Source organism: Buceros rhinoceros, unplaced genomic scaffold (assembly GCF_000710305.1).
Source record: "Buceros rhinoceros silvestris isolate BGI_N320 unplaced genomic scaffold, ASM71030v1 scaffold14990, whole genome shotgun sequence".
In the NCBI taxonomy this organism is placed as follows: Eukaryota; Metazoa; Chordata; class Aves; order Bucerotiformes; family Bucerotidae; genus Buceros; species Buceros rhinoceros.
In genome coordinates this window covers 28,760-43,979 of record NW_010391422.1, presented here as the reverse complement: position 1 = coordinate 43,979, position 15,220 = coordinate 28,760, and the positions used below count along the sequence as shown (strand labels likewise).

Here is a 15,220-nt window from a genome sequence, read left to right as displayed (position 1 = left end):
CCTGCTGAAGCTGGCAGGAGTTATGATGTGAAAGGACAGCAGGATCAGATGTTAAGCATTTAAAATCTAATAGCGATCGGTGCTGGAGGGCTGGAAACATTGATCAGCTGGAGTGAAATTATTTGCACTGCTGTTCAAGAATAACATTTGGGAATTGATCAGCCAGCACCTGACAGCACATGGACCACGTCTTTGAAGGCTGCATTGGTCTCTGGGCTTCAGATTTTTGTTTTAGGCTTATCTGTGAAAAAATCTCTTTTCATTCCTTTGAGCTGGGAAAGATGTAAGGAATCAGGCGGGAGCATACATCTCCAAAGCCCCTCTAAAAAATCCCATATGGGGCAAGACAATAAGGAGACAGACCATCAGCAGGTGGATCAATGCTACCAAAATTATTCTGAGTTTCACGGTGTAAAAGACAAAGATGTTCAAGCTTTGTCCACTTGCTGTGTGTGTCTGCAGCTGCCTCTGCCTCAGCTCAGCAGGACAAAAACATTTTGTGACCAGGTGACTTACTGCATGCTCTGATGGCTCTGCCAGCTGCTGGCATGGAAGTGTTTGGGGCAGCACATCCAAGCACATGGTTACTGCGTTGGTAGCTCCTTGGCTGCTATGGCTCAGAGCTGTCTACCGAAAACTAGTGGTCCACAGAGTAGAGCAGTGTCACCATCACCACAGTTCTGAAGAAAGTGGCGACAACCACGGTGTTTCCTGGTGAGCACAGAGGTGCAAGATGCTGTTCCCAGAACATCTCCTATATCTTCTTAGATGCCACAGGCAGGGTTATAGTCTATGTCTGTAGGCTGCACAGACCTGCAGTGGAGATCCTGATGGGGCCTGAGCATGGCTGGATATAATCCCGAGCTGCTGAACTACATCAGAATGGAGGAGTATCTGCTTGCCAGAAAGCAGCAGTTGCAGTACAAGGAGTACAAGGACAAGATGATGATTGGAGATGTTTGAAGAACTTTCCTCTGGAGGGTCATACCTCACCTTGAACCAAGCTGATTTCTCTTGAGAGACAACGTGTTCCCAGGACCTGTTCTGTCAAACACATCACTTGGGAATCATGGTGACGATGAATTTTTTTGCAGTTCGTTAATGTTTAAACAAGACAATCAGTCCGATGGCCGAAGGCTGTTCTGTGCCAAGCTAAGGACTGATGCAGAGTTACTTGGCAGTTGATTCTGTCTTTATTTTGATTGCAAATGCCTGCACTTGATTTGAAATGCATTACTAAATTAAAAGCTGTGCAGCAGAGATCCACTGCAGCGTGTGAAGGATGCTAATCTCACTTTGATCAGAAGTGGAAAAGTTCGGATTTCTGAAATCTCTCCTGTTCCATAGCAGGGTGGTGGGGTCACCTTCCTGTGGTGAATGGTTCTGCTTTCTTTTCTACCCACTCAGTGTCTAACGCGCAATCAGGATTTTGTGTCAAAGGCAAAAAGTCTGTTCTTGCCTCTCAACAGCCTTTGTACCAGAGCCATGGCACTGGATTTTGGCAGCACAATCGTACCTCCACCATAAGCAAGTGGGGCTCTGCAGTCAATACCCACACTCCCTGCCCACCCTTCTGACCCAAGCTGTCCTGGTGAGGTGAACTGAGGGTGTGTAAAGGTTTCAGATACTGATCTGCAGCAGTCAGAGAAGTTACATACACATCTGAGAATCTGGGACTTCTTTCTCTATTAACTTTGGCCTCAAGCTTGTTCACTGAAGTGCAAATCACAAGGGAGAGGTGAGATAAAAAACTGTTTCCGTCACTGAAGGAAGAAGACTCTTGATGCAGTGCTGTAAGGCTTAATGCTTTTAGCCTGGCTTCTGGGCTGCATTTAACGGAGAAGCTCTGACTGCAGCCAGAGACGGAAGTGATGATGCACCCTGTATCTACCCACTGGTGCATGGCAGCCACCCATCTGACAGTGAGCCCTGCCAGCACAGCGCCAGCAGCTCACGACACAGCTCCACCACACCGCCAGCCCCCGACGAGGAAGAAAAAATGATCTGCCAGAATTAATTTCTTTTCTGAAGAAAATCCCCGGATGGCAGATGTTCATCCAAATCCTCTTAGTATCAGAAAATGTCCCAGGTCAGGAGGTGGAGGAGGTTGTTACTGTCTTGTAACTGGTGATTTATTGCTGCCGAACACCTTGGCTGGCAGCGGGGCATCCAACTCCTGGCCAGGGGAAGAGTGGGCTTAGCATGGGGTGTGGCAGTGTTTGGAAATGGGCATTAAGAAGTGGAGCAGATCCACTTTGGTGAGCAAACTCCTGCAGATTCTGACTGAGGAGCCCAAACTTGTGGTGAAAGGAAGATTATATCTGCAACACAGCATTCATCAAACAGTGAGCAACTAAAAACACAGCTGAGCTGTTAATGTCAAGAATTCACTTAAAGGAGGTGACTTCAGTCAGTTGTCATATGTGATAAACCAGTGGATGCACTCTCCCCTAGGAATGTAAAACAATGAGAATCCGTAGTAAAGGAAAACTCAGGGATGACCAGAGACTGTCCAGTTTCCAGTTGTAGAAATGGGTACTTCACAGATGAAACAAAATCAGCGGTTCACTTAATTATGATGGAGAGGTCTTCTGGCCAGTATCATTTAAACCTCCGGGGCAGCTGCTATAAAACACACTGTCAGCTGATGGATCTTGGGACCCAAGGTACAGAACAATGTCAGGCTTTGCAGATCAGAGTGTCCTGGATTAACAATAAGGTTAATTGGGACCCAGTCTCCATGCAGGAGAGGCAGTCTTCCAGAGAACACAGTGATGGTTGTTGCTCTAAAAGAGATCCAGCTCATATAAAGGAAATCCAAATTTTGAGGAGAATTAGACCAAGAAAAGGGTTCACTAATTGGCATTTCTTTTGCTGTTTCATTTCTGTCTATCAAATATACTATGGAACAACATTACAACAATCTGTACCAGAAACTTGACTTCTAACCTCGACTTCAAACCTTGCAGACCTAGACTGTGCTAGGAGGGCTTAGCATGTGCAGTAGTTAGGTAATAAGAGCAGCTCTGAATAAGCCATTATTTGGAGACTATTCCACACGTAATGGAGTATAATGAAGCCTGTGGGGAAGTCTGTAATAGCCTCCCATAAAATTGGTGGAAAACCAAAGAGTAGAAATTCTAAGAATAAATTTCAGGTTATGACTCATCCAATGCTGAAGTTATAAGGAAAATATGTGAGCACCGAGTGCATTTATTCCCACTAGAAAAGAGGTAACATGTACAGCATTTTCATACTAAGGAATGTATTAGCCTTTATTGGAGTTGTGTGCTCCGTGTTAGACAGGAATTGTGGACTTCAAAGCTGAAGTTCTAGGAATAGGGAAAGGCAGTATACGGCTATGCGTGTGCTGTATTTTTACCATTTCAATACAATTAAAAGTAGACTCATAAGGGCTTCAGAAAGAAAACAAAAAATTCAAGTTTTACCTAAATCTCCGTCACAAGCATGATTTTCTGTTATTGACAGTTAACGGGATTAAATTTCTTAAAAATGAGGTGAATCTGACAATAATCCCTTTCAAGTCAGGACAAGCACTTGTGGAATAAATGAAAAATTTCAGCAGAAAAAAACCCAGCTCAACGGGACAAATTAATCCCAGAGCCCTTGGGGCTGTCAGGAAGGTGAAGAGGCTGCCTGGGTCCAGGTGCAGGGTTGTCTCACCTCTGCTAACAGGTCTGCATGGAGTCAGTGAGCACAGTGGGGGCTCCTACCTGCCTTCAAAGACCAGGCCACTACCAGTACACCCCCATGGCTTTTGCAATTCAGGCTGTAATGAACCTGAAATCCAAACACTCTTACTGGTGTGTCTTATACACAGATGCACTTTAGGGACACAAACAGAGTTTTGTGAGTTAGGTCTGGACAATTTGGGTGATGGATGAGGCAAGGCACAGGATACTTCTGTGTGTAAGTAATTCAAAGAGAGGAATAAACCAGTGGTAGTCCTGGCTCTCTTGTGCTCCAGTGATGGCCAGTGTGTCCCAGAGCAGGAGATGGTCTCAGCAGATGATAAAATGAGGGTTGAGTTGCCTTTTCCCCCCTTTCTTCCTGAAATTTCTAATCTGCTTCTCTTTGTAGGCTTATTAGTGCTTTACCCATGAACATCCTTGACCTTGTAAAAGGAAATCAAATGAAAGGGTAGTCTTGTTGCACTCGCCTTGTGGATTAAGTCCAAGCAGATAGACTTCACCTACAGCTAATGGCTCTGCCACTGAGAAACGGGTCACCCATGTGAAAGGCAACTTCCTGTTGTCAGAGGCCTCAGGATGGATATGGGGCAAATCTGGCTGCTGAGACTGAGGGGATTCTGCACATTAAAGCCAAAGGTGGATGTGTGAATCCATGAGCTCTTTGAGGCAGCACTGGTGAGTCAAGGCGCGCCGAACCCTTCAGCAGGCGCTGCCAGCAGGGCGTGGGTGGCTGTTTACACTCAGCCGGCTTCACAGTCTCCCCACAGGACTTGTCCATCACTACAATATTCATGGGACCATCTGGTTCCCCCCACCCAACCCCTCTGCTGAAGCAAAGTTTTCAACAGAGGAAGCCAAACAAATCCTTTGCTGTTACACGAAAACCTGTTCATGCTGGCTCCCGTCAGATGAAATTCCTGCAGTGTTTATAAATGGGGATGCAGCCACCCCCATATTGGACCTGCTCAATGTGTGGGGTGTTCCCAAATCACAAAATCACCTTTTTTGCCCTAACATGTCCCTATTGCTCAAGTTGATGATGCCTCTTGGGCTGTGGGAGCATTTCTGCCCAAGAGCAAATCTCAGTCAGGAATTTGCACCTGTCACTCAGGGCATGGACACGGGCAGGTCTTGTTGAGGTTTAGCTGTGTTGAGGATCCATGGCCATGGAGGTGCAAAACAGGCAACCACCATTCATGGCAGAGCAGGGGAGCCATGGCTGGGATTGTCCGTGCTCATCCAGAAGAAAAAAAAAAAGTGGAGAAAAGCTACTGAGCTCTGCAGAGGGGATTAGGATTTACTGTCAGAAAAAAAGCAAACCGCCATTCATGGCAGAGCAGGGTAGCCATGGCTGGGATTGTCCGTGCTCATCCAGAAGAAAAAAAAAAAGTGGAGAAAAGCTACTGAGCTCTGCAGAGGGGATTAGGATTTACTGTCATATCAGGTGAATTCAGGTCAATGAGAAGCTGAGGCCAGATTTTATCTCAGCTGATAATAAAACATCCGCTTCACACAACTAAAAGCAGGGACATTGTTACACATCCTATTTCGCCTCACACAGCCAAGCCTGAATTGCTCCATAACTGCATAATTACTAATAGGATCTTTTTTCTATTGTTTTTATCTAACGTTGTGAGGTTACAAGTCTGTACAATGTTATTCTCCTTAAAATATTATTATTAAATCATAAAAAGGAAAAGTGTGCCTGAAAAACCAATTTTATTCTCAGAATAGGTGTGGCTGTACTGCAGTTACAGGCAAAGCCCTTAAAAATTTTCTTATCTCAGTTTACTGAACTGTGAAATGATGATAATACAACTGCAGCTCTGGGAGCCGGGAACTCTGATGCTTTAACTGTGCCTGGAGGTTTTATATGCAGGATGTGAAAAACTCTAAAACATTACTATGGCACCATCTTCTACACTTACTGCTCTACGCTTGCAAATATGATATTTAGTCCTCTGAGAGGCGGTTAAAAGCATTTGAAGATACACATTTATATGATATTTCTCCAAATAATGATACTGTGGGCTTTTCAACAAATAAGTAAATAAAAATTTTATGACTCTTCATATGATTATCCTTAGCAAATAAAAATATTCTTATTCTGACAGGATGTGTTCTACTGAAAAGGAATATTCTGTTTCAGCAAATTTAAGAAACTACTTATCATTCTGACTTTGCTGTTGAAAGCTCAGCAAAGCAGATTTTATCCAATGAATACGTAAAAATGTTCTTACAAGTTGCCAAACTTATTCTTAACAACTAGCGCTAAAAAATTATTAAATCAAACTTCTAGAATATATACAGTCGCTGTTTCTTTTCTTTTTTAATATATCCCTGTAATCATCTTCAAAATAGCATTTCACATACCAGAAAAACTCCAAATATGTGTTTTATCCCACCAGGGATATTTAGGACTAAAATAGCTGTTAATTTGCACCTGGTGGTGAGATGTTTATTTGCAGAATAAAATGTAAACGTTTTCTAAGATGTGTCATATTCGATTCACACATTTCATGAAACACTGTGGGCATCTGTTTATTTGTAATTTTTGCATAATTTGGCTGTAATTTGCTTGATATTTTTCCATGCTTGCTTTCCAAGGGAGGAAATATATGCAACATAGAAAGTATTTAGTGCAAAATGTCCTTTTAGTAGAAGCTGAACTTCACTAAATCGGTGTTTGGGGGCATCTGCTTTAACTCTCTTATTTGTCTCTTCGTATTTCTGAGAGAGTTTGATGACTTAGCTGACAGTTCTCATTTTTTCCCTCCTGGCCTCTCCTGCAATAGCTGAGACCTTCGCATGTGTTTACACGTTAGCAGCTGCCTGGAAGAAGCCTTAACTCCACCTGGGATAACCTGTTTATGTTTCCTTAGCAAAAACGTGTGGAGACAAACAGTCACTCGGGAATAAACACGAGCTCCTCTGAGACATTTATATGCAGATGAGGTAAGGGGCAGTAACTCATGTATGGATAATAAACCTGCTTCCCTAAAACCTCATGACAATTTGAGGGAAAGCTGTGCCTTCTCTCATCAACCTCTGCTCACTCTGTGCAGACACACTCTTGCAAGATCGTCACTGCACATTAGGCAGAAATTGAGGTGAAGAGCAATTTGATTGCCACCAAGCCAACCTGTAAGTATCATTGAACCCTGAGTATCAGCAAGAGCAGTTTGGAATAGCACAACCCATAGACTGTCAAGGGAATGGAAACACCAAGAGAAAGGAGCAAGTGTTGGAGGCTCTGAGCTTTGTCAGGAGATACCTGTTTCTCTAGTTGCAGAAGCTAATCCTGGAAAGGTTTCCAGAAAGGTTATGTTCTTACCTCCATCAATAGCACTTCCCCAGCCTTTTACTTCAGGAGCTGAGATCTGTCTGCTCTTATCATGCTGTGTACCCACAGCTGCTCAGAAAAGGGATGAAACCCCCTTGCAGGGGCAGTACTTGGGACATCGGGCTGTGCTGGAGGCAGGTCTGCACCCAGACCTTGTGTCCCTGCACTGCTCTGCCACCTGCCAAACCCCCAACGCCTTCTGCTCCCTGCTGCTGCCTTTAGTTTGGAGCAAGCTCTCTTCCTCCTCTCCAGACCCAGAGATCTGCACTCTTCCCTTCTTATGTCCTCCAGCAGCCCCATACGTGCTCCAGCCTCCTCACATCCACTTCTCGATGCCCTTGGGTATTCATTACTTGTGTCAGTGCAATCTAAGGCCTTTTAAGCTAACATTCAACTCATTTGCACAAGGGATCATCTCACAAACCTCAGATCCAAGAGGAAACCTGCAGCAGAGAAAGATCCAGCAGACAAGAAGACCTTTAACAAATAAGATGGACTGAATCAGAGACCTGCCTCGTACAACACCAATCTTCTCAGGAACAACTGAGTGCTACCATAAATATTCACTTTCCTCTCTGCCTCAAATCAGCATGAATCAACTTTCACTTATTGAGGAAAATTCTTTTTTTCCCCCCTCGTTTTTAAGCCACAAAATAATGCGAATTCAAGCTTTGACAGCGGATCCCCAAACAGACAAGCTAAGGACAGAAGAAATTGTTCTGCAAAACCAGATTCTCAAAAGCTGTCTTTAAAAGTGGGCAGGAAAGGCAGTGAAAAAAGTGCTCTTGCCTTAATTAGCAGTCCCAGATTAGTTTGGTTAATGTGCGGGAGGCTGAAGCTGGGATTGGATGCAAACCCAAATGTCTCCTTGCTTATTCAGAGCTTATCAGAACAGCCTGAACTTTTCAGCCTTGCAAATACTGAGCTGGAAAAAGCAGAACAAGCTCTCTGGGGATATTTCTTGTTCGTTTTTACCTGTGGTTGGGCCAGAAATACTTCAAAGATAGATTTTCTTGTGACATTTGAAGTTATCCGACTCGGGTGCCTGCCAGAGCTTGAGCTCTACAGAGGGAGTTATTTATGGGGCCACAAATTCAGATCTGAGCTTTCATCTAGTTACCCAAATAAATGACCTGCTTTTCAGAAAAGGTCTCGTGACTGAACAGGCACACAGCCTGGTGTCCCACAGGGAGCTGGTGAATTCCGAAGTCCCTTGAAATCAGGATCCAATTGTGAGCGATTTGCTTTTAGGTATCTGACTTGAGTTACATTGAGTTGGAATTTTTAAGTGATTTGTGAAACAAAAGAAGTTAATAAACTCCTGAAGTCACAGAACTAAGTACAAACCTAGCCAGCTATAGAAACTAACATCCAGATCCTCAAATTCAAAGCCAGAGAAGAGAGAAGTGTCTAGGACCTCAGTATACCAAGAGGAGAGGTCTGTATAACAATAATTATCTATCACCCTTGTCACACGAAAATAATGCGAATAGAATGGAACCAAGGGCTGGGGTCTAATCCAAGATCTGCATTTACCTTGCATCCGGCCTCTGGGCCAGAATGTATGCTCTACGATTCCCTTACAACCCCAGTGCATTGTCCATCGAGACACACTCTCCCTCTCCTAAAGCAGTTCTTCCAAGAGCTACTTTGTTTTCCTTCCAGATGTGCTGTACTATCGCACAGCTGGCTCTCACTACGGGCCATGCTGGATGCTTTCCTGATTCCTGGAGATCTGTGAAGCTTTGCTATCTTTGGCTTATAATGTGCAAGGGAAAAAATTGCTTATCCAAACCCTACCACCCAATTTCACACCCAATAATTAAGCCTTTGTGTTTTGACCCCAGGGAAATATCAATGGTGATGCAAAACGGATGTTGCCAGTAGCCTCCGCCTTTAAACCCCATGTAGCACTTTAATTACGTTCCACAGACCTAAGAAGAAACCTCCATTGGCTAATTCTGATCCAGTATGTATTAACGAACTGCTCTGACCAAGAACACAGCACGCAGAAGGAACCAACTACACCGCTGATATCTCAGTTGGGACTTTGGGCTGAAGAAAAGGGGAACCCGGGCAAAGTGGAAAACTTTGGAGAACAGGACAACATCAGGACAGCAATGTAACAGCCAAATGATCCAGAGCCATCAGACCCCTGTCTTTTACAACAGTCATACTTGTATGGTACTACTTTGTGGGCTTCTCATCACAATGGAGTTCCTAAAAGTGTTGAAATCTGAGTTGCTAGATCCTCAGGTAAGAAAACCCACCTTTAACTTTTCACTTACTCATCCCTGAACACCCCTATGAGTTTTGCCCTGTGGACATGCTGACCGTGAGCTGCCTTGTTCAGATCCAGCTGCAGTGACCAGTACTGGGGCCACAGCACATTCATAAGGTGGGCTTAGATGTGGTGCAATTCTGATGCTTTTGGGCAGCTGTCTTCTCAGAGGCATTCAAACCTCTCCTGAGTTAGATCCACCCAGCTCTGACTATGCATGACACACAACACAAGAGGAGAGTCATCAGAAGATGATCCTGAAAGCAGCTGATCACTAGAAGAAGATGTTCTAGCTACTCTCTACTGCATTATAAGAGCTGTTCACAAGTGGCACTTACCTAGCATCCCTTTGTTTGAACTGGATAAGCACATATCCTTCTCAGCACTGGGAAGAACAAATCCAACCACGAACACCTCCACCCCATCTGCCATCAGTGCCAACCCTAAAACAAAGAAGAGGGTCCACTGGAAGCGTCCATGGCCACACTCCTCAATGATATTCTCATACTGGTGGGCAAGTTGCTCCTCATCCTCCATCCTCTCTGCCATAAGGTCAGCACGGTCTCTGTACTCATCATCCACAGCAGGAGCTCGCTTCTTCTGCTTTTCTTTGATGTCATCTGGGTGCGGGATCCCTTGGTACTCCCCCTCATAGACCTCATCATCTTCATCATGGCCTTCTGTAACATCACTCTGGGCATCTTCTTCATGAGCAGGCTCATCCCCACCACGGTAGTAGCCATCATTGGGTGTGTACCCTTCGTAGTTACCATCTTGGTACCGGTAGTCATCTTGGTTTGCCTCCCTGCCCCCTTGATAGAGGTTCGTGTTTCTATATCCATCATCCATTCTGAATGGAGATTTCTAAATGCTGTAGAACACTGTGTGTAGATATTCTAATATATAATATTGATTTGTGCAACTTCTGGTATTGGTTACTTGAACATAGCTTCTCTCTGTTCTTTGGAACTGCTGGGATACACAGCTTCCCGGGCTCAGAAAAAGAATTACTACAGAAAGTTTCTTTTCAACAGAGTCTCACACAGCTTTTGATAATGCTTCACTTTTCAGCTGTCATTTGTGACTTACTGACTTCTTCTGTGCTTTGGGTGGGAAGGGCTGCTGTCTGTGAACTGCAGGAGAACAGCCAATTGCACAGCCAGGGAGCTAGGAGGATTCGACAGGTTTCTCCTTATTCATTGTGGTGGTGAAGGTCATGTCCTGAGAAAGAGGAGACAATAGCGAGACAATAGGAGACAATGAGACAGCAGTAAGGTGGCAAGCACACGCACATTGAGTTTAATGCCCAACATGTTGAATACACGCTTTTCCATTTAAAAAAAAAATGGCAACAGAGTGTTCGAGGAATGTTTTTGCATTGTCAAACCCCAAAGCCTCAGAACAAAAAAGAGCATTGAAAATTACCAAGTGGGAACCTAAAGCAGAATGTAAAGTAATGTGTGGTCCCAATTTCTGCCGTTCCCAGAAGTCCTGCCTCCCACATGGGGTCCTGGTTTCTACAGAGAGCAGGAGAGCCTGGGTTGGATTGCTGGAGCAGAGCAATCAGGTTGCCAAATATGTTTTTATTCATCTACCCGGAGCACGCTCATCCCTGGTACCTACAAGTGGCTAACATCATAATGACACAAAATACGAGCTTGGTGTTCTTCTTCATCCAGATACCAAACTTAATTTCACTCAATGGCTTCTCTTTTTCCCTAGTGTCTCTCCATCTGTATGACAGATGTACAACTTGCACACAGTGTCTGCCAAGACAAAGTCACTGAAAGTCACTCCAAGCTCGGTTCTTCCCATATCTAACCATCAATGGAGGATGATTTTCTCAGAGAGCGAAAAACAAAGCTGTTACAGAATCACTGCTCTCTGCGGGGAAATCCAAGTGAAGCCAAATCACATTGAAACACATTCTCATTTTGGACACCTGATTTCCATTATTTTTCAGGCGTTTTTCAGCCAGCTGGCTCTCCAGTATTCTCCTGCATTTGTTGCTGCACACAACTGTAGACAAGGAGTTTGCAAGGAGACTCACATGGGAAACTGAGTCAAGTCACACTAAAGGAGCCAGCACAGCATCGGCACACACAAAATGTGGATTTCCCTTTAACCTTTGAGCTACTCACTCAAATAAAGTGTAAATGAGTTGAAATTACACGGGCAGGCACATGCCTGTGTATTGTGGGCGTTGTTACCTCCAGTCAGTTGACCTGCAGAAGTGTACACATAGGCACACCCTGTGAATACCAGTGCTCCCTCTGCACTTCGGCACCTTCTTGGCAGACCATATGGGTTTAAACAGCAGGCAGCTAAAGTGACTTCAGGGGAGCAAATCAGTAGAAACACTCTTACAAAATGCTCAGAAGGGCATCACTCCTGCAAATGATGTGATTTTCTGACAGCCAAAATGTCCAGGATAAGGAAAGAGCAGAGGCTTGACTCCTCTAGGCACGCCTTGCCTGTACTGCTCATGGGAGCTGCCCCAAGAAACTTCATAAAAGCTTCTCCTGCATTTCTGTTTATCTGTATATTTATGGCACATAATTACGACATGGCCCCTGCAGGCCCTGCCAGAGCATCTTCCTTTTCTCTGACCCCTCTACCGTTTGTCACTGCATTCAATGTGTTTCCTTTTCCCTTCCTTTATGCTGAATCACACAATATATTTTGCATGAAGTTAGAAAGGCATCAGGGCATTCTTCCAGGCCTGAGAAAGAGCAATCAATAAAGTAAAAAAAAAAAAAAAAAAAAATTAAAAAAAAAATCCCAAAGGCATTCTGATCAGGTTAGAAAGATGAGGAGACCACAGTGCAGGGAGCAGTAAGGAGAAGTATTTTGGGAGGTGTTAATGTTCAGGGGAGCTAATACATCTGACAGCCATCAGAAACACTTCAGTGTGTTCTGCAGCTCTGGTTTCAATGCTGAAGTGTCACCACTAATGGTTAAAAAATCCAAGAGTACTTTTGAGTCTCAGGACCTCCCAGTCTTGAAGTAACTTTCTTGATTACACAAAGATTTGTGTCATGACTGAACATCATGTTCTCCAAGACAGTAAAAATCAAGTTCCACAGAGACATATTTTCTTTTGAAAAGTAGGGGAAAGAGCCTTTTAAAAAAAAAAAAAAGAACAATATGTGCTAAGGAACATTAAGCATTGCTTTGGAAGTCTTTAAATATCATGTGTTGGCAGGTTATGTTTCAAAGCGACCTCAAACGTCGGAGCAGGAAGCACAGTGACCTCACCAGTTTTGTCCTTTTCTGGTTGCTACAGAAGTGGATTGAAAACTCATCTTAGGAAATGAAGTAATAATAACACTAATGATCAATAACAGAACTGAGAAGATTCCAGGTCTCCACAGACCCTACCCCTAGCCTTACATCCACTCTTTCAAAAGATAAAAGAATATTCTTGAAGATGAAGTGCTGGAAATTTCTTGGTCCTCTATTAAAAAGCTGCCGAGGCTGGAAGCTGGGCTCTTTGCCTCCCACCCTAAGAAGACCAAAGAGCACAAACTTAGAAATGACCTACTGAAGCATCCGTGTTCTTTCACTGATACACAAAGATTGTTATTTGCCATATGGGATCACTTACACCTTGGGCAGCAAAGGAAATAATGGCATGAGCTGATGAGTCTCATAGACCAGTGACAGCCACCTGTGTCAGGAAAAACGTGAAATTCAGAAACAAAAAGGTGGTGGCAAATAATAGCCACTGGGTTCCCATTCAGTTTGCAGGATGGGATTTTCTGGGATGGATTTTCTAGGATGACCTAGGAGAAGGGGCAGTGCCCAGAGGCAGGCTGCAACTTAGGACTTCTGAATGCTTTGCTTTGATACTTCACACCACTTGTTTCCTCTAGTTGCCACATATGTGCAGGCTGATTCACTCTAGACCTGGTTCTTTAACACCCTTTCACTCAAGCTGAGCTCCACTCACTCACATTAGCAGCCCCATTTAACATTTAGCTGTGAAATCATGACTTACAAAGATTGCAGGCTTGGATTGCTATAATTACCCTTCGCAGTGATGCATGAGAGCTTGAGAGACAAGTATACACATCTCATCAAGCTTATTACAACCTCGGGCCCTTTTAAACTGGCAGCTACCATTCTGAGACATTCAAGTGAGGTTTAAACACACGACAAATGCAAGGCTCCATAAGGCAGAGTCTGCAGAGCGGGGTGTAGCAGTGGCAGGGACGTCTCATTCTGGGTCTCCCCAAAGCAGCCCGATAAACTGAGCTCTGGGCACAAACCTTTGAAGCACTTGGGAATACAGTTCCTTTCCTCTCTCGTAATTCTCCATATCACAGTACTTATTTCTGAACACATTACCTTGCTTTTTCTTCCCCTCCAAGTATCTTTTGCTTTATAGCTTATCCTCTTTATTCTGCTTCATATTTACCTTGAACTTATTTCCTCACCACACTGTCTGCCTCATCAGTTACCCTGATGCTAGCAAGCATCCTTCACTTAGCCCGGTATCTTCCACACTCTCATTTATTTAACAGCAACTCTTTAACACACACTATTCACCTTGCAGCTTTCTTGCACTCCTTAGCTCTTCAGTCAGCTCAGACATTGCACGCTCAACCAGGAATTCAGTCCTTCGAGATCTGCAACTTAAAATAGCAACCTAAAGTCTTGGATATACTCACAACAGAAATGGTACCCGCTCTAGGAAAAGGGACCTTTAAGAAGAACAGTTTAACACCTATGTTTGCCCCATGAAAGAGCATATAAGGGAGGTGTCTCCATCCTCAGGTGGTGAACTGGGGGCTGAAGGGCAGCAGAGTTTGGGTGGGATGCAGAAAAGGGTGAGTTTCTTGTACCTAGCACTAAATGGGGAGCACCTAGGGCTGGTTAGGACCTGAGCTCTAGCAGAGGACAGAGCTTATAGCGAGTAAGTGAGCAGGGCAGATATGGAGAGGTGATTTCTTATTAAATATATTGACCCTTGGAGCCTGATGGAATTTCTGGAAAAGTAAAGGGATTAAGGTTGCTGCTTTATGGGAGCCAGAGCTGAAGGGAGCTGTGGGTGCATGTATAGATGCAGTGGAGAGAGAGCCACAGCTTGCAGCTGACATCCAGATCGTCCTTGTCTTTGTGTGCTCAGAAGGGGAAAACTCTCAAAGTCAACAGCTGAAGGGAGGGGTTATATGAATGCTGAGAATAAGGAGTAGTACAAGGACACTGTAAAAATGCTTCCAAGGGATCTTTAACATTCACCAGAATAATCCCTATAAAACAGATGGCAGAGCCATTCAATATTCTGCCTGGAGGACAACTCCGCTAGCAAAACATCCTCACCCCCAGAGCTGCTTTGTACTGGCAGCCATGGGAAGATGCCCAGATCCTACAGTGACCATAAGGACACTGCAGTTACAAAGCTGACTGTAAAAAATATCCTGCAAGGAAATCTTCCTTGTGGTAAGGAAATGGTGCAGGTAGGTTTTTGCGAAGTTCCAATCTCAGACTCTTAATGCAGAGGCAGTTAATGGATCTATTTGTACACATGAAAGACCAGATTTTTGAGATGCTCAACAACTCGCAGCTCCCAGGGGAGCAGTATCCTGGATTTCAGGCAGCCAGCAATTACACAAATACTGTTAGACAGACTGAGTACTGTAGCAATGCCTGTCCACCATGTTGCTAGAAAGAGGTGGAGTGTTGCTGAGCTTGGAGAACAGCTCGGTGCTGCAGGCTGAGCATCCCTGGGTCTGTCCCTTGGCATTTTTGTGTTCCTCCGGACCGGACACTGGAACAGCACAGCCCTCCTCTGGTGTGAGTTGCAGATCAGTGGCTCGAACCCTTACAGCTGTGACTATATGAATAGAAGGCAACCTGTGCCCCCAGAAGCCTAAACAA

The 15,220-nt window shown here is 44.3% G+C and overlaps 1 protein-coding gene across 1 annotated transcript in view; it reads right to left on the bottom strand.

The window, feature by feature from the left end:
* Positions 1–10,186, bottom strand: part of LOC104498361 (synaptic vesicle glycoprotein 2B-like) — a gene marked incomplete at its 3' end in the record, with an annotated part of 15,274 nt that extends 5,088 nt beyond the window's left edge. Inside the window, exon 1 of the mRNA XM_010141723.1 lies at positions 9,676–10,186. Coding sequence (XP_010140025.1) covers positions 9,676–10,186 — 511 coding nt within the window. The remainder of the gene's footprint in view (positions 1–9,675) is intronic.
* Between the last annotated feature and the right edge of the window lie 5,034 nt (positions 10,187–15,220).